Source organism: Carlito syrichta, unplaced genomic scaffold (assembly GCF_000164805.1).
Source record: "Carlito syrichta isolate Samal-C Ts95f unplaced genomic scaffold, Tarsius_syrichta-2.0.1 Scaffold305343, whole genome shotgun sequence".
Taxonomy (NCBI): domain Eukaryota; kingdom Metazoa; phylum Chordata; class Mammalia; order Primates; family Tarsiidae; genus Carlito; species Carlito syrichta.
Genome location: NW_007249439.1, coordinates 86,185 through 109,605, shown reverse-complemented (window position 1 = coordinate 109,605; position 23,421 = coordinate 86,185). Strand labels below are relative to the sequence as shown.

The 23,421-nt window shown below is 49.2% G+C and overlaps 1 protein-coding gene across 3 annotated transcripts in view; it reads right to left on the bottom strand.

The window, feature by feature from the left end:
- Positions 1-23,421, bottom strand: part of WLS (wntless Wnt ligand secretion mediator) — a 127,990-nt gene that overhangs the window by 30,268 nt on the left and 74,301 nt on the right. For all 3 annotated transcript variants that reach the window (XM_008061632.1, XM_008061633.1, XM_021714217.1), the window contains 7 exons: positions 22,256-22,392; positions 19,405-19,573; positions 17,899-17,996; positions 17,510-17,573; positions 15,238-15,381; positions 13,978-14,061; positions 7,015-7,168 (listed from right to left, as the gene is read on the bottom strand). In XM_008061632.1, coding sequence (XP_008059823.1) covers positions 7,015-7,168; positions 13,978-14,061; positions 15,238-15,381; positions 17,510-17,573; positions 17,899-17,996; positions 19,405-19,573; positions 22,256-22,392 — 850 coding nt within the window. The remainder of the gene's footprint in view (positions 1-7,014; positions 7,169-13,977; positions 14,062-15,237; positions 15,382-17,509; positions 17,574-17,898; positions 17,997-19,404; positions 19,574-22,255; positions 22,393-23,421) is intronic.

The following is a 23,421-nucleotide window of genomic DNA, read 5'->3' as shown; positions in this document are numbered from 1 at the left end:
ATACATCTCTCTCCCTGGCAAGGATGTCAGTTCATCCCAGCCCAGGAACAATTAGAGGAAGGCTGGGCTCTTCCTGACTTTTGTGGAATAAGACCAGATTCTGGCACTGACTTCATCTCAAAGGTCTATGGCGGTGGACTTGTGTGGTGTGTGGAATCACATTCACTTCCATAGGTGTATTGTGGCCTCTCGGCTGTAACGGCCTGCAATGCCCGAGGACCAAGAGAGCGACACACGCTGGATTCAGCTTCTTGAGACTGGCAGCACTTTAATGGCAGTCGTCTGTGCATCTGTGGCCGCTTCCACACAAAAAGGACGCTGCTAGGCTCACTCTGAGGCTGCGTCACAGAGTCTGGGCAAGACCAGAGGTTCTCTGAGAACAAGGATGACCTGATTCCACCCTCACAGCCACCAAGGCTCACGTGCACCTGCGACCCAAGCATGGGAGCTGGGAGCTCCCACACCACGAGTCCATCTCTGCTGCTCAAGGTCGTGGCCGTGCGTGCTGGAGCCAGGATGTCAAACTATTGGTGTCTCCTTCCAAAGCTTGTGTTCTTTCCATGACACTCTTTTTTATGAAATTTTCCCTAGTCCCACACCAGCCCCTCTCCTATTCACCTTCAAGGCCAAGCCCAAATGATAACTCCTTGTAATGAACTTTCTGCTCACAGCAGAATGAGAAAAATAGGGGAGCGCGGTATTTGTAAAGTGACATGACTTCTGTGCTAAGGACTGCTGCTATTCACTCTTAAGATTATGTCTGTCCTGCGTTTTAGTGTGAATGTGATTGTCATGTCAAAAGTGGGTTTTTCAATCCTTTTTTGGTTCTTTTTTTAGAGAAAGGAAATACTCAGCACAGTTACCTGGTATGTAATAAGGACTCAAAACACCCACTAAGATTTGTCTGGTGCAGAAATCTGGCTCCTCCCTGCCCTGCATGACCAGATCTAGCCTAGGGTACCAGCACTGAGGTTTCCCACTGTCATTTAAGGACACTCGGCTAGAAAACAGGTGTGGGATGGCTTGGCCTGAGGATCCCTTCTGGTGGATGGGGCAAAGTGACTTTGGTGGGACATAATTCAGGAACCCTGGGTCCAGTTACTTCCCAATCCCTGTCACCCAAAGAGGTAGTTTGCCCGTGACTTGGGGGAAGCCCTTGCCCATAGACCTCCAAAGCACCTCCTGGCACTCAGCGCCAGGTAGCCACTACAACAAGTAGGGGGACACAATTAAAGCCAGAAGTTTCGAGTAAGATATGAATGTTGTGGGCTGAACTGCTTCTCTGACCTGTACCCCAAACTTATATGTTTAAGTCCTAACCCCTAGTACTTCCAAATGCAACTCTATTTGCAGTTACAGCCTTTAAAACAGTAGGTCAAAAATGAGGTCATCGGAATGAGGCCTAATCCAATACGACTGACCCTTTTAAAGAAAAGGAAATCCGAATACAGACACACGCAGAGGGAAGACCGGGTGAAGACACAGCCAGGCGGCTGCCTTCACGCCAGGTATGGAGGCTCAGAGCAAACAAACCTGCCTACACCTTGATCTCAGACTTCTAATGCCCAGAACTGGAAGAAAAGAAGGGTCTGTCGTTTAAGCGACCCAGGCTGTGGTATCTGTGATAGCAGTTCTGCCAAACTTAAACATTTAGAAAGCAAAAGCTCTTTCCAAGGTGACTGTGATGCCCCATCATGGTGGTGACAGTCATTCTAAGACTCAGCAAAGATGATTTCAATGGACAGAGCCAGGAAAGGCCAGGTCGCTGGTAGACCAGCAGCCCTGGGAGAGGCAGGACACAGAACATACCCAACTACAAAGAGCAGCGGACGAGGTGGCAGGCTGGTGAACAGCCCATCACCCAGTTCCTCCCATCACTGGAGGATGAGAAAGGCTGCCAAGAGGAGACCCACTTTAGAGTCTGGATCCCGCCCCCATGAGAAGAGTAATTCTGTCAGTGTTCACGGACATCAAGGAGAAGCCGGGTCGACCACAGGCGGATCACCTGATGTCCACCCAGGGGGAAGACCTCGCCAAAAGAGATGACCACTGTCAAGGCCTCGTGACTCAACTCAAAAACTCACTGAGAAAACAAGAGCTAGCACCACCATTCCTGAAGCAAGTGGCACCTTGGAAGCCTCTGGAAGTAACACTGGCACCACGTGGTAGCTAGCCACCAAGACATGGAAGCAGGGTTGCTGCCGCTGGGCCCAGCAGGGTGAGTGCACCAGACAGAAGATTTTGCGTGAACAGAGACAGGAAGGGGCGGTGACCATGAGGGCATCTCACGTTCTCTCCACCACAGTCGTCCAGCCAGAAATGTTTCTCACTTAAAAAAAAAAAATTCCAACAAGAATTTCATAGACAAAAGGACACAGAAGTCAAAGCTATGTCAAGAATCGTCTGCTTTCATGAACAGCTCCAACTTCTCATGGCCACGTCAACTGTGACTGAGTGGGTCTGGACAGGTTTCCCGTGTGCAGGGCTTTGCTGCTAGAGGCCTGGGAGACCGTGCTTTGGCTCTAAGAAGAGGGTTCACCCCAGCCCAATGCTGCTCTTTTTTGCCTGGGAAGATATCCAGAATGTTCTGCAAATTGGTTACAGCAACAGGTAAAAAGAACAACTTTCAGGAAAAGACAGCAGCAGGGCAAAAATGGAAAAGAGGACTAAAATATCTTGGCTAAACTAAAAAAGAAATGTGTGTGTGTGTGTGTGTACACTCACACAGACATGCACACACACGCATAACATGAGTCCATACATAATTCCATGTGCCTATAAACACAGCAGTGAATGCGTGTTGGCACCCCCACCACAGCTGTGGCCAACAGCAGGAAGCCCAGGCCTCCACACTCCTGCAGTGCCCATCTGCTGGGAAAATGCTCCAGTTGGGCGCTGTCCTTTCCTCCTATCTTGGGAGGCAGATGAGGAAATCGTGTCCCCAAACCAGGCTGATGGTTCCTTGCGCGCTGTCCCTCCTTTGAACTTTACCTCACTCTATCTCATCCGAGTGGGCACAGTGCTCAGTACTGAGGTGCTTAGTGGCTCATCTGGAAAGGGTCACTTTCTGAGTCATACGACAAAAGAAGATCCAGAAATAGATGAGAGAAAATGCTCTCTGGAAAGCGACCCTTTCCAGCAGCTGCCCACTGTGTTCTCTGTACACTCCGTGGCCAAGAAGGAAAAGCAGAGGCCTGTGCTCAACACCAGCACCTCCACCTCCTACCAGCTTCCTCCTGACACTTGGCTTCTAGCTCCATCCAACTCCCGTGCAAAACCACCCTCCCCAAGGCTTCCCTTCCTTTCCTTATCTTCTTTGGCTTCAGAAACTGCTTGTCAAGCTCCTGGAAGTGGGCTTTTTCCAGCGACCCCTTCAGGATCCATCTCACCAAGGCAAGGAGCGCCACACACCTGGGATTCATTCTCCAGAACACGCGATCAGAATTCTTGGCACCGGATCTTCAAAGTGAAGGGAGAAAAAGCCCGAGCCACTTTAAAATGAAAACATTCAGCCGGGCTTGGTGGCTCAGCCTGTAATCCCGTGCCTTTGGGAGGCTGAGGTGAGTGGACTGCCTGAGCCCGTGGGTTCGAGACCTGCCTAGGCAGCGAGACCTCATCTCTACAATAAATCCAAAAATCAGCCGGGCGTAGTAGCGCGCGCCTGTAATTCCGGCTACTCGGAAGACTGAGGCGGAAGGATCGCTGGAGCCCAGCAGGTTGAGGCTGCGGTGGCCAGGAGTGGCCACTGCACTCTAGTCTGGGTGACAGAGTGAGACTCCAACTCAAAAAAAAAAAAAAAATGAAAACATTCCATGAGAAAGGAAAAGCAGCCTGGGATGACTGGGGGAGGGGAAGGAATGTTTACCCAGAGACCCAGAGAATTTTAAAATACAGAGTGTCCTCCCAAGAGCTCATCTTTTAGGTTTCCATGGAATATTCCAAACCAGGTCTTCCCAAGGAGCTTGAGCTTTGAAATCTCAGCAGAGGCTCCATAATTCCTGGGAGACATTGTGTGGTCTGGTGGCAGAGGAAGACATGAACAGTGAAAGCCAACAGAGAAGGAAAACGATCAGAGAGCCCAGCACAGACGAGACCCTCCCAAATGCACAAGGTCACGAAGCCACACAGGAAAGCATGGGCACAGGAGTTGCCAGGAGCTCTCATGGGGCAGCTGCGAAGTCACCACTGAGGAGCCACTGCCTCACATGGCTTTTGTGTTTACAGTGGGCACAGAGACCCCAAAGGGTCTGCCTGCTAACTCCTTGAAGAATGCTTTTCAAAGGGGGCTCTACTGGCATTTCAGGGAGGACAATCTTTCTCACAAGGGACTCTTCTGCTCGTTGCAGGACATTTAATAGCAACCCTAGAATCTGGACACTAAATGTTAATGGCATGTCACAATAATAGTGACAATCCACAACAACCATAACCATTTTTAAATGCCTTTATCAAAGGATTTAGGGGTCATGGCCTCCTGCTGAAAACTAGTTTTCAAGTTTTCTGTGAAATTATAGATCAAGCTGTCTTCAACAAAAAATTTCTGATGAGGAAGGGACTGATGCTGTTCTCAATCGCCAGGTGTCAAGCCTATAAAGGCAGTGGCTGTGCAGGGAGAGAAGTACTGATTGGAGGCGACACCTGGCTTGCATCTCAAGAATCTGTCCAACATGGCAGCACGTGGTCATGTTGCCTCTGCAGGGCTGGCCACAGCTCTGGGCTCCTGCCGGCCCCACAGTGTCAAAGAAGGGTACATTCTCACCAGTGCTGGGAGGTCCCTGGCTTGTGACAAATGTCATCCCCCCTTAGGTGGCAGGCGGTGCTTTTCTGCCCCTTCCTTGTTGACAGGCAGAAAGAGATCCATCAACTGGCATAGGTCTCAAGGACTTTAAGAGATCACTCACTTTTGGGAGAAGTGGTACACCAAGGGTTAAGTGGTTTGCCAATGGTCACAGAGTAAAAACAACCAGAAGACCCTATGCACACAAAGTGCTGAGATGCAGTGAGTGCTTGATCACGATTACCCATTAGCGATGTCATTCCAGCGTCCAGGAAGTCCAGTCATTGCTTTATCTGGCATTTCCCCGGAAGGCAGAGACTCCACCTCTCGATCCAATAGGATGAGCATGAAATGAAATCGAGATTCTCGTCCACGAGCCCAGAAACTTGCTGCTGGCACCGTGGTGGTCCACGGCTGGAGAGGCTTCTGTGTGGGGAGTCAAGACACCGCTAGCATACAGCTGCCGGGCTCACAAGTCTTCCAGAAAGGCAGTCAGCCGGACCAAGAGCTGGGCAGGAGGCAGGTGAGCCCCCAGACCCATGGCCAGAAACGGACCTGAGACTGAGTGTGCCAAGGAGTCGAGGGCTAAGGGAAGAGAAGCCTTGTGTCCAGGATGCTCTCACATGGCCGTGGCAAGTCATGGCACAGACGGGTGGTGGCTGAGACCCCACTTCCCCTGGCCCTTGGCACGGGGTCTCCTTCCCCCACTCCTCTGTCTCCATCTCTTGCGTCGTTACTCCCCTCTTCTCCTCCCACCTCCGAGATCATCGAGCCATCTGTGAAATTCAAAGGCTAGTCTGGAGCTCTTATTTCTAAAGCACTAATTCATTCAACATTCTCAGAGCATCCTTAAGAGCTAGGTCTTGCCCTCACGGAGTCAGTGATCCAGCCGGAGAGCAAAGGCTGGGCCAATGCAGCCGCCACCTCTACCCAGCGGGCGTCACATGGAACGTAGACTGCTGTCCCCTCGGCCTGTTCCTGAGGATGCTAGTTCCAGGGACAACAAACTCCCAAAGAAAGGGCTCCAGGGACAAACAATTGAATACTTTTGGGAAATATTGTTACCTCCACCCCTTTTAAAAGAGTTGTAGCACAAACGAATGTACTAAAGGCATTAAGATGTCTTGTAATGAAAACTTAATGCCGAGCAACCCAACGATTCTCCTAAACTTATCAACAGCCCATGGAAACAATATTCCATTGGCTGTCAGCTGCTGGATTCCAGTCGGGGTGATCAGGAATAGGTTTCCAAGAAGAGGCTGCATTTTGACTGGGCCCAGGAGATGAGCAGGGCTTCATCAGGCCTAGATCTAGGCAGCTGTACAGCCCACTCATGCAACACACACTCGCCAAACACTTGTCTTAAAAAGGCCCGAGACAGAGTGAAGGGCACTGGCTCCGATTAGAGACAGCACATCTCAGACAGTGCCTTTGGTGATACAGGGTAAAGAAAAGCAAAGATAAGGCTGGAGCCGAACAGCAGAAGGACGCATGAGATCCGTCGTTTGCCAGGCCACCTGTCACCCATTAGCCCCACTGGCCTAGACAGCGGTAACCCTTTCTCTCCGCTGTAGCCAGTGGAGAAGCCATGGGCAAGCACTTCCCTCCTGTGGGCCTCAGATTCCTTACCTAGAAAGTGACCAGATCAAGTAAATTCTCTAAGGTTACTTGAAGCTGCCACATCTCAGGGTCCTGTGGCTGTGAGACAGAAGAAGACAGCACACACCAGTACTGAAAGACAGGGGGTTCTGGGGATGGGAAAATAACTGCTGGCAGACACATGTCAGCAAGCTCCCTTGAAGAAAAGGGAACAGAGGAAAAGTGGAGCCCAGCCCCTTGTTCAGCTCTCACACCCTGTCTCCCTCTGCCTAGCAACCTAGGCTCCTGCTTCTCAAAACTGGAAGAGTAAGCATGGCATCCTTTCCAGCAGTCCGTGCCACTCAAAAGATTCAGGAAAGTAAATTTGATTTTGGTACAAAAGTCGGGACATGTCTTAGGCTAGAATGTAGCATTCTCAATGTATGTTCAAGATTAAAAATGAAGACTTCCAGAGATACCTGGCTGGTGTTGGCGTTCTGTCTTATGACTTGAGGGTGCTCATTTATGTCTCCCAGTGTCAGGAGTATACTTGGAGGGCAAGTTCAACCAGTGAACCCAGAACATCAGCCATTTAAATCTTGTAGAGTTGGATGCCTACTTATCCTGAATCAAGCTGTGTTAGAGAGACCAAGACTCACCATTGGACTGGTCTTCTCCGTAGTTTTTATGGGATGGTGCATACAAGAACATCAAAGCGAAGACGTACAGGTTCCACATGCCGTAGATGCCCGTGAAAAAGGCACTGTTCACTTGGACCGTGACACCGCCCCATTTCCAGTGGCCTTCGGTCACCTACGGAAAAAGGACAGTGAGATACGAATGGAACAGAGAAGAGACGTAACACCAGGAGAGAAGCTAGTCAACACAAAAGCCACACCTCTGTTTCTACCTATTGAAGGACCACGTAAGACTCCAACTCCACCTTTTAATCTGGATTATTTTGGGGCAGATTTGAGGGCTGACTCTGTATCAGGCACAATCAGTGGTTCTTTCAGTGTCTACATTTAGCATCCCCTGGGGTGTGTCTCTTCCTGAAGCAACAGTTCGTTGTTGTGTCTACATGGCCCAAGTTGGGCCTGAGCCTAGCACTATTCCAGTGATAACCCTTCCTCTGCTGTCTTCCCGGCTAGATGTAAACTCCCTGCAGGAAGAGACCGGTTCTGCTTTGTTTGCTGCTGTATCTTTGGTGCCTGTATGCACCATAGGCTAATTCAAATCCAGCCTCTACTGCTCACTCTGTTCAATGTGAAACAGGTAAGATGATGACTCTGAACTTCAGTTTTCTTAAGGGTAAAATAATTTGCAGGGTTACCAGTGAGACTGCTGGGCACACAGTAAATAAATCTTAGTTATTTATATAATGTCACTTGAGGTAAGTCTCTCGCAAAGGTAATTATGAGGTTTTCATCTACTTTGCAATTCTGCAAGAGAAGTTTTGAAGCTGCTTCTGTCTGTGTTAGGGACTTGGCAATTGTCTTAAGGGTTGCCTGAAGACATAAGGACTGCATAAGAACCGCCTAGAGAGCTGCTGAGCTGAGTGACTGATAATTTGTGCCAGTTCCGAGATTGATGAAATGATTTTGATCACTTCTGCTTGCCACAGGAAACTTCAAAAGGGAACATGAGTGTCGGATGAATGTTCCCATGTAGGTGAATGAGGCTGGGCTCTATAAGCCATCACTGGAACCACATCTACATTGTGAGATGGCGAGCGAGACCAAAACACTAAGGCTCTTAGCAAGCAGATGGGTCTCACCTCCTGTGGATGACACAGCACCCTTTGAATAGCCCATGCCCTGTTGGGACCCCAGGGCTCTTCGAGGTGCAAGTATAGGTGTTTCTTTTGGAGAGATCTAGAGTGTCACTTAACCTGCCACTTACCTGTTGGAGTTTGGCCTGGTGATGCATGATTGCTTGTTATTGTGAACCATAAATAAAAAATCACCATAAACTCTTACTTGTTTGGAAAAGGATTTCATTTCATGTAAAGTGCCCAGAAGTGGTTTCATTTTGTTTGATTGTTGGCCAAGAAGGCATTCCTAAACATTACTAATTTTAGGGCAATGTATAGTATTCAGGCTACTTAGCACTTCTTAGAAATGTCTTCTCCAAATGTCACTCTTCTTACTTTTAAGTATGGAATATTCTAACTTTATACAAATTATAGTACTTAGAGTTTCTTGATGATGATTTTTAAAGCCTATAATAGAAGGAGAGCCTTCCTTAAAATCCATGTCCCTGCTGTCACAACACAGAGACTCTTCTGCATGTCATTAAGGGGGTGGGGGAGAGACTGGGAGAGGTCTGAGCGAGAAGGAATATAGCAATATGGCAGCTCTTCTACTTGGTTAAGTCAGTGGGCCCTTCAGCTAGAGGGAGGGCTGGCAAGAGACTCACTCCCGGTGACGTAAGTTGGGAATACTCAGCACTGACAATTTTGGTGAAATTGGCTCTTGCTTGGTTGGCGTGACGGGTCTGGATAAGGACACACCAATTTGTATGCCTGGTACTCAGCGGTGCTCAACAGATGAGTGCTGAATGAAAAGAGATAAAAGCACAAGGGCATGCAAGAAGGCTACTGCAAATACATGGAGGGAGATGGTGGGGACAGAAAACAGCCCCTCTCTTATGAAATGCCTGGCTAAAAAGTGAAGAGGCAATTTCTCAGGCCATAGCAAATTCTAATAACTGCACTTCAAAGTGAGAGGAGTAAGCCGGGCTCGGTGGCTTAGCCTGTAATCCTGTGCCTTTGGGAGGCTGAGGAGAGTAGATTGCCTGAGCCCGCAGGTTCGAGACCTGCCTGGGCAGGTGAGACCTCATCTCTACAATAAATCAAAAATCAGCCGGGCGTGGTAGCGCGCGCCTGTAATTTCGGCTACTCGGAAGGCTGAGGCGGAAGGCTCGTCGGAGCCCAGCAGGTCGAGGCTGCGGTGGCCGGGAGCGACCACTGCACTCCAGTCTGGGCCACAGAGTGAGACTCCAACTCAAAAGCAAAAACAAAACAAAACAAAAACAAAAACAAAGTAAGAGGAGTGACAAGTGTTACTTCATTTAAATACTGGTGAACACAGCCATGGGCGAAGTGAAGATTCTTTTGCGCTCATAACAAGGAGAAGCATAGTGAGCACTTACTGGGTGCTAGGGATGTGCCAGGCACCGCACTAAACACTTACGTGAGTGAGAGGCAGTACAACAACTCTGTGAGCTGGGTAGGTCACACCTCCATTCAACACACGGGTAAGCCGTGGCACAGAGAGACGTGGTGCCTCGCCCGGCCAGAAAGCTGTGGCTCTGTCTCCAGAAGAAGATGTCCCAACACGAGAGCTGGAATGCTGTCTTAAAAAGGGGCCGGTCTCTGAAGGGAGCGTGTGCAGCAACTATTGTGTCAGGTCAAACCTCCTTTAGAAATCCCCTTCAGTGCCCGTAACGCACTTGCACATTACTGACATAGTATGTACACGCAGCTTTGCACATTCAGGTCTGTATAGTCCACACGCATTGTATACCCTAGATACAGTCGTATATGGCATAAAACAATCTGGATACATACACACAGAATTTTGCAGTAGAATGACTGGAATGAGAGGCCCATATTGTGAGGGGCCCACGGGAACTGAGCATGACTGAGGAAACACCAGCCTCATGCCCATCCCATATCTACCCTGGGACACAGGCACCTTGCTTAGAATGGGCCTGCAAAGCTACCCGTCCGACTGAGTTTGCAATCTGTAAATGCATACTTTCCTGCTGTGGGCAGAGTTGAGCTGAACGAAGGAACTGTACAGACAGTGTAACTCTACTGTTTGGAGACTGAATTGTTTGCCCCTTTCCTCCCTCAATTATTCATGCCGGAGACATCCTGAGCTCTGAGCACGTTCCCACCAATGTGTCCCACAATAAGCAGCCTCAACAGAGCAGGCCTTGTCAGTCCAAAATCTTACTCATGCCAAGGCAGAGGTGACAGATGTCCTCCCTCTTTTAACTTTCAGGGAGAAATATCAGGTAGCCCCAATCCTTCTCCCCCCGAAAAACTCCCAAACTCTCACCTTCTGTACCAGTCTCACTTATACAAGTCCCTGTTTTTTCCTGATTTTACATTTGAACAATTTACTTTTGTGTGAAACCACCCAATTATACCCCCGGAGCCAAGTGAAGGTCAAATCCCTTTACACCCAGTAGTCTTGACAACCAGTATTCCACTTAACAACACGATTTCCAAATCCTAGACACAGGTTCTCTTACTGGAAGCATTTCCTCTGCAAGTAACAAAATGAAGTGATCACACACACACAAAGGAGAGGGGACAGCTCTCTGGGAGTCTGCTGCGTGGGGCTCGACCTGAATGTCAGGCACCTGGGGGTCCCCTCAGCGAAGGTCCATGCCCTTCTCCCCTGCACTGCACTTCTGTTCCCCACAGCCGCCACCTCTAAATGGAACGCCTCTTTCTTTTCCAGAGGGAAGGGGCTGAAATACCAAACTGAGCTGTACCCTCTCCTGGTTGCTAGGACTGAGGCCATTAAAGTGGCAGGCATTAAAGAACGCACCTCAGTGCCCAGCTACAAAGCCTCAAGGTCGCCGCATTCCACAGCCTGTAGCCTTTCATTCCTGGCCTCTGAGCTGAGCTATCCTGGCGCGATCCGCCCCCCCACCCCGCATCATGTTTCATGGGGCTTAAATGCGAGCTCTCCCAGCAAGCCCGCGAGTATAATGGGAGTTTTAATACATTCCTTTTACCTAAGGCTGGGATCCATTTCAAAAAGTTACCCAATAGGTTTCCTTTCAGGTGAGCTCATTGCTCTGACTTTCCAAAATGACATTAAAAAATAAATCCTCTGATGACTATATTAATACAGTACCTGGGACACTGAGAGTTATGCTGGAAAACGTCTTAGATGTCTATAAATAAACCTTTAAAAAAAACCCAGCAGGAGGAATGTGAGGAGCTAATGGAATTCAAAAGGGCTCATTGCTACCCCCTCAGAGCTGAAATCCACTCCAGGCTGACTGTCGCAGCAGATATAAAAAGCCAGCCACAGGCTAGAGCTGTGTTAGAAAATGCTGGGGCAATGGAATATTAATCTTATTCTCCAAAGAAAAGCCACAGACTATGCTCCTTGGAAGACAGAGCTTTAAAAAGTGCACTAATTAAACGTGTACAAGGTTAAATTCTGGCGACATGCAGCTGCCTGAAGAATCAGGCCCTCCTGACTTCAGATGCAAGGAGCTCTCTGCAGAGACAAGATGGAAGTGAGAGGTGGGCTGGGGAGGATGCTTCCCAGGAGGCAGGAGCATGCTTCAGGACCGGAAGTGCCCTCCTTTCCTCCTTCCTGCCTCCAGGACTGCCTTCCACTCCTCAGTCTATCGTGCTTGAGTTTCTGCGCGCTGGGCCTTGCAGACCTGGCTGTTTTGACGCGTCACTGTGCATTACTGAGGGACTAGAGGAACTGAGAGGCATATTGGTCGTCACACGAGAGAATTGGCCAAAGGAGAAGTCAGGCCTCAGACACCCTTGTTTGAACATGAGTGTCTGAGCCTCAGCTGGTGGAATGAAAAGCTCCTTCAGAGTTTGAACTAGTTTCACTGCATCTGGAGTGGAGAGTAATGTTTCCAGGGCTTTATAAACAAAAAATGTGATACAAACACAGCCCTGTTGCAGGTCAAGGAGACAGAGTGAACCGAACTTATGAAGACATACATATAAACTGAGCTTGTTTTTTCCACATCCTTCAACCTTTCAGCAGAGCCAGTAACACTTAGCACTAATAACTCTACAGTGGGCAAACCCCCAGGACTCTACAGCCTCCAAACTTGGGGTCCACTTGAGTGTCTGTGGACAGAACTCAAGGGGTCCCTGAACTAGAAGAGAAATATCTTTGTTTTTACCAGTCCCTCACTGAAAGTTAGCATTCACTTCCACTTCAAATACGGAAAAATCCCTGTAGTATTGGCACTATCTGTGCTCTTCTTATCAATGGAAATCATGATATTTTGTATCAATTAAAGTTGTTATAGATATAAATCTGTAATATGCCTGTTGTATCTGTCACATGTACAGTATAGTATATATGTATATACTATATATGTGTGTGTGTATATATATATAATATATATACTTTTATACACATATATACATATATATACACATATATACATATATATTTGATTACCTTTGGATTCCAAAGTATTTTATTTTACTCATATAAAAATATTCTAAGAAGAGACTTGCTGCCTTCACCAGGTTGCCAAAGGGGTCCATACACAAAAAGCACACAGGCGCCCCTGTATGAGAGGGAAAACATGCTGGTAGAATGGAGAAAGGTGTGTCCTAAGGTTTTAGCTGGGTTACTAAAATTCTCCATGTTTGCTAAATGACAGACACTGCAAAAGAGTCCGAAAAACTAGGTTCTGTCACTAATATCATACATGTCCTTTGGTAAGACATTCCACCTTCTTGCTAGTTGTAAGAACACAGCTATTCCTGCGTACTATGTGTCTGTCACATGATGTTTCGGTCCACAAGAGACTGCATATAGGACAGTGGTCCCATAAGATGATGCCATATTTTTACTATAGTAGGTACACAAATACCACTGTATAACAACAGTCTACAGCATTCTGTACGGTAACATGCTGTAAAGATTTGTAGCCCAGGAGCCAGAGAGAAACCATATTAGCCTAGGCGTGTAGTAGTCTACACCATCTAAGTTTGTGGAAGTACAACACGATATTCACACAATGACGAAATGCACCTAACGCAGCATTTTTCAGAATGTATCACTCTTTGCAAGAATTACTTCCTGTGACCCTTATCGCAACCTTCTGTAGGTCGATTATCACATTCATTTTGCACATAAGAAAATTAAGCCTTGGAACTGTTAAATAATCCATCTACTATCCCACCCAGCTAGAGCAGCATAAATAGGAAATTTCTCTAAAGCTATTAGATTTCATATTCTAGAAAACTAGGATAATAATTCCTACCCTACTTACCTCATAGGATTTTTTTGAGGCTCAAATGAATGATAGATACGTAATTAGATTTAAACAGTACTTTCCAAAGCAAGCTACCCATATTTTAAAATTATTATCATTATTGAGATTTTCAAGGATAGCAAAATTCTGAGTTTTGGAAAGAACCAGTGAGAGATAAGGATCTTCTATCAAGGGGACTTTTGAATTACATTTCATATCTAAGTGGCAATATAATGACTGCAAAGAATGGCTGATGGGCTGTAAAAGGATCTATGTCAATGCTAGATAAGGATAAAATCCAGTTAATACTTGTTAATGTTGTGCTACTGGGCTTGATAGGTTTATTCTCTTAAGTAAATGAAATATGCACCCTTCAATGTGGCTGCAGGCTTTTAATTTCTTTAGCAGCGTTTACCTCCTACAAGGTTGTGCTGAAAAGGGAAGACACAATCCAGCTCGCCAGGTGATAGTAAGCCCCAGACTGGTGTGGTCTAAATGAACGTGGCTTGACCAGCTGTGCAGAACCGTAGTCTCTGCTTCTTTCCTCAGCAGCTTTATGGAACTTACTGTGCCGAGTAGAGGGACCTCTCCAGGGACGTTCTCACCCTGACATCTCAGAGTCCACTTACCTGACTAACAATGAAGAAGATGACAGTCATGGCAGCACAGGCCAAGGTGATCAGCATGAGAAACTTGAACCTGAATATTAGCCCCTAATAGAAAAGAAAGGGAAGTTTAATACTCCATCAACTGCTCCCAATTCTTTTCTCACCGCATAAATCTATAACAAGGCAATTATAAAGAAATCTGTAAAACCAAATTCCCAAGAATGACACAAAATGACCTCACATAGTGCTATTTCTCCTACAGAGATGAGTGCAGCTAAAGAATTTCTTGGGTCAAATATTTCCTGTTTTCGCCTCTCATGAAGCCTGGGAAATGATATTCACAACACGTCGTGAGGCAGCTAATTTCCCCACTAAGCTGGTTATGCTTCTCTGCAAGGGTTCAAAGTTACCAAATCCAAGTTTTATGCAGTTGTGATAAAATTCTGCTCCAGTGAACAAAAAGAAATGTGCATATTAATCAACATGAAGTGGATTTGGTTGAATTTTCTCATGTCACTCCAGCTCTGGAGAAAGGCAAGCCTTAGAGAGTGCCTGTGGTTTCCCGAGAGCAGGAATTAAGAGAACCTGTGTTTCAGGGAGAGATGTCTATTATTCAGAGGCTCTTGTGTGCAGAAAAACTCCACAGTTCTGCCGTGTCTGCTTCTCTTCTCACAGAGCAATCAGGCCTGTTTCTCTAAGGATAGCCACTTAGGCACGCACCCAAGGATTCCTTGAAAAATCAAGAATGTGTTGCCTGATTAGAGATTTGAGAATGTTAAGTGTTTCTCTTAGATGAGGAACGCAGTCTACAAATAGAGATTACTGAGCTTTATCTGAGCACCTGCTAGATATTTTAGAGGAACATGGCCCGTGAGAGTCTGGAAATCAGATCACCTGGGTGGAACCCATCTTGAAGCCGATTCTGGGACCGGGAACCTTGACGGAGGCCTCATCCCAAGCCAAATCCCAGCTCGACCGGCCACAGTCAGGTCTCCCGTCCAGCAGTCCAGCATGCACCTGCACTTCATTCCAAAGCTGAAGAACCTGCCCAGCAAGTGTACTCCTTATAGGGAGTGGAAACACACGCATGCCACAGAAAAACCCAAGATTTAGGCAGGCCTGCTAGATGCTTCTCGGAATAGGGCTTAACTTCTAATTTTGCCCAGAGATCCTACATGGAAATCTCTCACTGCGTATTTGAAAGCAAAGGCTTTCAGCCTCCAGGGTGTGTGCGTTCCACATAGAGCACCAGTCCCAGAATGAGCGGAGAGGTCTGCTCACCTCATAGTGAAGCCGCCGGACCTTGCTCATGGCTGGCAGACTGGACTGCTTCCCGCTGATGTTCCGAAACACCTGGAACACCATGAAGCACAGGAACAGGAAGTAGAGGCACAGGCAGATCCCGGCCACGATGATGAAGGCCATCTGGGAGTGTCCAGTGAAGGAAACGACAGGCCAGCCCAGGACACCCGCTGAGAGGCCCAGCACTTCCCCCAACTCTGCCGGGAACACTCATTCATCTCCAAACATTTAGAAAAGTCTCAGGGAGGCACAATACTAAAAACTTGCATTCTAATGCCAATGGTAGACTTCCTGATACAACAGTGTCACAGAGAGAGTGGTGGCTCCAATTGCTTTCTAAGCCAAGTCAGAAGAGAAATGGTGCCTTGTCAGAAACGCAGAATCCAGGGTCTACCCTAGACCTCATGAGTCAGAATCTGCATTTTAACCAGGTCCCCGGGAGATTCATGTACACAATTCATTTGAAAAGACTAATGTCATGTAATATTGGTTGTTAAATACAATCAGGTAAAAAGACACATTAAAATCACAGGAAAAGGCCAGGCTCCGTGGCTCAGCCTGTAATCCCAGCACTTTGGGAGGCCAAGGCAAGTGAACTGCCTGAGCCCGCAGGTTCGAGACCCGCCCAGGCAACTTGGCGAGACCTTGTCTCTACAATAAATCAAAATACAGCCGGGCGTGGTAGTGCATGCCTGTAGTTCTGGTACTTCGAAGGCTGAGGCAGAAGTATTGCTGGAGCCCAGCAGGTCGAGGCTGCGATGGCTGGGAGCGTGCCACTGCACTCCAGTCTGGGCAACAGAGTGAGACTCCAACTCAAAAAAAAAATCACAGGAAGAGTTCACATTTTGATGCCCAGTCCCTACCCCCAATACATAAAAGCAGATGTTCCCAGGGTTAGGACATCAAGTATAACCATGCTTGGAAACCACTGGGGTAGTCCCTCGATTTTTAGAAAGACAGGAGGGGCATGACCTTAAAGATCTTGAAGTAACAACAGGGATGAAGAACTGCTTGCAATCTTCTGTCACACAGAGAATCTTGTCCAATGGAACAGGAATGGAAGGACACATGGTCCAGGAGGGAGTGAGGGGTGGGGCCAAGACACTTGGGCCCGTGGAAAGACTGAGACCTACAAGACCTACCATTAGAGCTCAATCTGAGAGCCACCAAGGCTGGGTAGCAGGAGCCGACTTGGAAGGCGGGTGACCTAACTCCAACTCCTTCCTGCTGCAACAACTCTCCCCAGATTGCCTCTTTTTAAAAAGCATGTTAGTATGTGGGAACTCAGCACTCAATAATGCAACTTTCCTGTGACCAACAGCACCCTGCCAGGAGTGGCACGTGGCTGTCTGCGGCGGGACTTCCCTCTACCTGTAAAAGCAAAGGGCTGGCTAGAAGCAATATTACAAAGGGCCCCCTTGTTGTGCTGCTATTGCTATTTGGTGGGACACAGGGTGTGGTGGGGGCAGGTGGAGCTCAACTCCCTCAATTTCAAGGTAATGATGCTTCTGTTCATTTCATTTGCTCACAAACCTCCTATAATCGACATAAGCATCATGGCCAGAGAAAGCACATTTACCAGTGCAAAGCAAGGCATCGGCCCTCTGGGGGCAGAAAGCCCAAACACCTCTCCCCACTCTAGTCTTTTCTCCCAAGGCACTGAACGTATTATCCAGAAAGATAAAATATTTAAATCCAGCATCCTAAAAGGGATAAGCTAGGACTGCCACTTCTGCCTCGTGAAGATGATGCAGAACGAATTGATGCCAGCCAACCAGGAGCCGCAGCGACTGCTCTGGAACTAATCACCTTAGCCTTATCTCCACTGGGTCCCAGAAACGAACAGCAGTTGTGCAGTATGCCAGCACACAAGGTCACTGCAAGAAGGCTCGCACACAGGTGACTTCAGAAACAGCCTCTCCCACAGGGCCCGAGATGAACCTCGGTTGCTCCAGGGAAAAGCCAGTCATGCCTTGGTTTGAGGTCAGCGACATATAACAGATAACTTAGCCCGGCCGTGGTGCACCCAGCTGCTCCAGTCCTTTTGCTGTGGGGACTGCAGCCTCAGCTGGGCTAGAAAACAAGCGGCCCTTCTCACCATCATTTACCTTAACTGTTCTGTTATCTTGGTCTGAGGATCAGAGCTCTGGCTGTGCACCCTCGGAGAACATCAGCAGAGCCCGAGAAAATGATCCTGGGGACCAGGTAGCCAAGGGAAGAAAGAAAACCTGAGCCCATCACAGAAGGATACGGCCAGCTCTGTTCCAACATCTGTGGTCCAGATACTGTAGAAGGGGTTCGTGAGTTGGACCCCTCTGCAAAGAAAATGAGACAGAAAGGCAAGCCATGATTAACCCCGAGGCCAAGGCGAGCCTCCCTTTTCCCCTAGACCTGGCATTGCAGCTGGGGAGACAGGGCAAGAAGCATCATGGCAGCTCTTCACAGAGAACCCGCAGAGGGATGGAGCCCGTAGGGTATGGCCAGCTACTGGGAAGAGTCCCCGTGGGAGGCTGTGGTCGCGTCCAGTGCTTTCACCCAGCAGGCTCCAAGCACCACCCGCCTGCTCAGTCCTCCTCCTCGAGGGACAGGAGGGAGTGTGGCGACGCACATCCTGACTTAGAGGCGCAGGCACCTGCTTACCTCTCACACATATCGAATATGAAGAGGCAGAAGGAGCCAACGGCGATCGGTCCGACTTGCTTCCAGTAGCCTGCGATGTGATTCCGCTCGTGCTGATCCTGAGGAAAGCCAAGCGAAACAAGAAAGGAGATGATGGCAGGAGGAGGGGAGAGGATTCTCCAGGCGAGCCGGTAGTTCGAACGATGCCCGCTGGCCGCCTCCTGGCTGCCAGATATGTGCTGGGCCTCGGTATACGAGAACCAAGGAGACAAGAACCCCTGCTACCAAGGGCCATGTCTGCTGGGGGAGTCTGGCACACACACAGGCCGTAGGGCTCTGACGGTGATAGGAGCTGACGCTCTCACCACCCAAAGAAAGGTCACAAACCCAGGTGGGGCAGTCTCAGGTCCACAAAGTAGCTCATTCAGAATTACATTCCTGTATGACTTACAGCTTGTGTACGTAAGGTGGGGTGATCCTCAGGGGACAAAACAGACACAGGAGGGAATTTAAACATGCCAGGTGTTCCTCCCTATCTTCATTAAAACCAAGAGCGGCTCCCCTTGACGAATATACGAAGACATTTAGGGTAAGAAGATGCAGGAATGCAGAGCGAGAAAAGGGCAAAAAAGACAGGGACCCAGGTGGACCAGTCCATTCCAGCTCCCTCTGGACCCCCACTGCTGCCTGTCTCTGTCCCCTCCACTCCCAGCCCTTGTGCTGAAGGAGGGTTCACTCTCAGCGTGTCTCTGCTGGAGGGCCCCTCGCAGAAGAAGCCCCCCTCGCAGAAGAAGCAGGCAGGAGCCCTCCCCTCTCTCCTCCTGCACTGCTCTCCTGGGAGGGCGGTGAGGCTGCAGAGGGCCGGTGTTGATGGTGGCACCACACGGAACGTCAGCACCGTCTACTCTACCATGAAGCCCAGTGAATAACACGAGGGCCGGGCCTCAGCATGGTGAAGCCACCATTCTTACACTTATCCATGGCACTCTCAGTCTGTCCTGAAATGTGATTTGGTGTCTGTGTGAACTGAGACCAGGGAGGTCAGTACTTCGGGGCAGTAAAGGTTACTAGGCCACCTGGACAAACTGCCTGCTGGAAAGAGCCAGGTCTGCATTCTCCAGTGGCTAACCTGTGCCTGGGGACAGAGGAAGCCAACGAACGGGAAACCCAAGTCAAAGAGCAAGAGAGGGTCCTGATCACAAGACTCCTTGTGTCTACCTTCCCTTATGTAAGTTACTCTCATTCTTTCACTGCATCCTCATAAAAACCCTGTATGTTAGGCCTTTAAATCCCACTTTATAGATGAGGGACCTGAGACTCAGTGATGTCACTTGCCACTCAGTCAAGTCTGCAGGTGGTAAAGCGGGAATGTGAACCACAGGGTCTGACTCCAGTGCTCCCACCTGTAGCTACCAGTTTATTCTGCCTCGCCTTCCGCTGACCTGAGGTAGAAGGAGGGGCCTGTCAGCTCAGCGGCTCCCGCAGGGCAGCTGAGGCAGGCCTCTGTCTCCTGGGGGGGGCGCTTACCATCATGTGCTCACCACAGAAGATGATCCAGAAGGAGAGGAGCATGGCGTAGAAGATGCCCTGCCGGATGTCTCCAAACAGCAGCATCCAGGTCCAGTCAAACCCAATGGAAAACCATTCCACCGGGATGTTGATGAAGGTCATGGAAATCCCGAGGGCGAAGATGACTCTGATGGCGAGAACATACCAGGGAAGCCGCTTTGTACCTCCGGGAGGCATTTTCAGAGAATCCTCAGAATTCAGTGGGAACTGGAATGCTACTTCTTGGGACAGAAGCCATACACTCAGGCTCCACTCTCAGGAATGAGTTTCTCACAGAGATGCAACCTGTCCCATTTAGCTGCAGCACGCAGGAGTGCTGCCCTGACCTTTCTACCTCATCGGGCCACAGCGCCTCTGTGCCCACCCCATCTGGCACCACCTCAGCTCAAGAGGCCGCCTACGACCTGCGTGTCCCCTTGCCTTCTTGCACAGGTCTCACTCGGCATTAGCTGTCCTCTCTCACCTACTCGGGTGATCACTAACCTGACCGTGAAGAATACTCATTGTTAATGTGATGGCCTCAGCAACTATGAATCATATTAGCATGTTTGTTTCAATAACAAATGCTCCCAAACACATCTGAGACACAGATTCGTTTGGCTGCTTGTTTCACTTTCATCTCGCTTTTCCCCATCACACTATTAACTGCCACTTCTCTATTAAAATATCATTCTTCTATATGATTTATTCATACAGAAGCACATGATCTGTGCTTAGGCTTCAATCTAATGACCCAGATAAATAGGACAAGTGTTTGCACGCACAGAGGTGCATTCGGCTTGTGATAGCGTAGGATAAGCAACCTTGCCAACAAACAGGAGCGCAGAAGGCTGCTGCCAGGGCTTCTGACTTGGACAAGAACAGAAATCAAGCTGAGACGCCACCTGAGGCTAGCGGCGTAAAAGGGGAGCTCCCAGCAGCACCAGGAGCCTGATGCCCTGAGGGACGTGCGTGCAGCCTGTATCCGGAAGTGGCAGGACATGCGGCCAGAGAAATAATGAGGGCTGGCTCTCATGAAGAAACCTGCCCCGCCGTGAGAGAACCTGACATTCATCTCGAAGAGCCTGGAGAGCCAACAAAAAGTGCAAACAGCTGAGTGATGTGATTCATCCACGCATTCAGCAAATATTTATTAAACTCCTACTGTGTGCAGTCACTCTTCTAGATGCTGAGATATGCTAGTGAACAAAACGAGGAGGGGCTCTGATCTTGTGATGCTTGCACACAGATGGCACGCCAGGGGGAGTGCAGAGGACAGACCATAAATAAGTGAAGAAAGAGCACCGCCAAGAAGACAGAGCTAGGAGAGAGAATGGAGAGCGATGGGTGAGGCTTTACCTCAGGTGGGCGGAGAAAGCCCCCAAGATCAGAGGCGTCCGAGCAGGGCCCAGAGGAAACAAGGCACAGAGCCACAAAGCTGTCGGGGGGCCCTGGGCTGAGGGTGTGGACGTCAGAGCCCCATCAAGGGGGCTGGGGCAGCAGGCAGGAGGCGAGATCAGAGGTGGAAGGGCCATGATCAAGGGGTTCACAGGCAGGGGCAGAGGAGATGAAAGCCAGAGCAGAAGAAACAGGATCTGATGAGCACTTGAAAGGGGGCACTCTGGCTGGGAACAGACGGCAGGGGGCAGGGAGCAAGGGGAGCGGCTCAGACACCTTCCCACACCCAGCTGAGAGTGCCGGCTGCTGCGCTAGGGTGGCAGCAGCAGAAGCGGGTTTCCTGGTGGGCTGGACGGGAGGTGTGGCACGTAGAGCTGCACGGGGTGCCTGGCACACGTCCAGCCTGAGTAAGTGAAAGGGTGGGGGTGCTGTTTGCTAAAATGAGGAGCCTGGGAGGGAACAGGTTGAGAGTGGGAGGAAACCAAGTGCTGTTCTCTGCACATGCTGCATCTTCGATGCGAGGGAAGACGGTCCGGAAACAGCTGGACTGTTCGGGTCTAGAGTCAGGAGAGGCTGCGGGCGGAGGTAAAAATGCAGGGCCATCAGAGAGCAGCTGACTTTTAAGACCATGAGCGTGAATGAGGCCACCCTGGGGAAAGCACAGCTGACAAGGAGAAGTGGTCCAAAGACCAAGGCTTACCTCCAAAGCTAAAAGGCTGGAAAGACAGAGAGAGAAAGGAAGGGAGACCGAGTGGTGGTCCGCAGAGGCAAACGACCAAGAGAAGTGTGGAGGAGGCAGTGGGTCAAGTGCCATGATGCATCAAGAGAGGCAGCACTGAAAACCAGGCTCCGGGTGTGGAGCATGCAGGTCCCTGGTGGTCCGGGGAAGGGCAGTTTCGGTGGCACAGTGGGGGTGAATCCAGATGGAGGGGCTAAGAGAGGAGAGGAGAAGACACGAACGGGATTTCTGAGAAGGCTTGCTGGAAAGTGGAGTGGAAAGAGGGTGTGTGACGGCCGGGCGAAGTGGAAGATCCAGGATGGGCGATGGTAGAATATGTGTGAGCATCAGTGGAAACTACCCAGCAGATCGGGAGACATCACGGTGTGTGAGAAGAAGGGGCCGTGTCTGCGGGAGTGCTGTCCCTCTGTAAGTGAGGGGGGCAGGCTCAGTTAGGAGCAGGGTAGCTTCTCCACGGCAACAAAGGAAGGCGTTGACCACAGCGATGAAGGCCAAAGACAGGAGAAGGAGCCAGAAAGGCGAGAAAGGCCCCCAGGATCCAGTAGCAATTGGCATGTGAGAAATGGAGGAGAAAGGGTGACTCTTAGCCCAAGGGCGGGCCCCAGGCACACACTGGCCCGAGAACTGGGCTCCGGCAGAAATGGGGGCCGGGCAGACGGTGTTCCCGGAGAGCTCGCAGCAGCCAGCCCTTACTTTTCCAGAAGCACCGGGGGTCGGGACATCATGGTGATCCTCCTCCAGTACCACACCATGACGATGAAGATGCTGGGCGTGAGGAAGGTCTTCATGGCGAACCACACCTTGGTGAAGCCTCCGTTTTGGTGGATCCCCTAGGCAGAGACCCACAGTCATTGCGAAGGTGAAGCCATCTCGGCAGGGCTTTCTGCCATCAAACACATGCTGGGGAAAGGTGAAAGCAGACCCTGTCTGCTGAACTTCGTGATGGAGAGCTTTTGCGTTCCCAGCCCGCACTGCCCTTGTATACTGCCAGGCCCTCCTCGGGCACTGTAAAAATATGTAAACCAAAGGGCTTCAAAATGGGCCCACTCCATGCTCTGGACGAGACGCTGGAGGCCTCAAAAGGGCATCACATTCATAGAAATGGCCTCATGCTCTGGGGCCTGGAAGGAGAGCAGAGGGTTTGAGGCAGGGTCTCTGTTTCCAATAGACTGTGTCTGAATTCTCTTACCTTGGACTCCTATCGCCAGTTTTAAAAAGCTAATGCTTTAGGCACACCTTAGAGGTACAGATTAACAGGACACATCGGAAGCATGGTGTCCACCCACCTGTCGTCCCTCCCCCAAAAAAGCAAACGCACAATTGACATAGAACCAGAAATTGTGGGTAAAAAGCAGAGAGACCTTCCATCTCTTACCACCTCTCTCAGCTCTTTAATCCTCACATCAGACTAATCTGGTCCACCAGGGCTACACGAGCTTTTTCCCTATACTAAGATAACAAGTAAGAACATGATCAAAGACTCTTCCATAAGGTTTTCATTGAAAAGATGCAGGTATCCTAGATGCTTAGTGTGTTGAGACTGGCAGATACTAAGCAGTACCAGAAAGAATATGTATATTACATCATCATTTATATGACACATACCATCAAATGAAGAAAGCAAGGAACAAAAGTCAGTTCAGTGCAATCCCAGTTTTATAAGGGAATGGCTATATATGTACTTATGTGTAGAAAAACCTGGAAAAAAATATACCAAAACCTCAACAGTGGCTATTTCTCCAGATAGCAGCATACTGCAGGTAATTTTTATGCTCTTCTGTTTCTTTACCTAGACATTCTAATTTTCTTTTTTTCTTTTTTTTTTTGAGTTGGAGTCTCACTCTGTCACCCAGACTGGA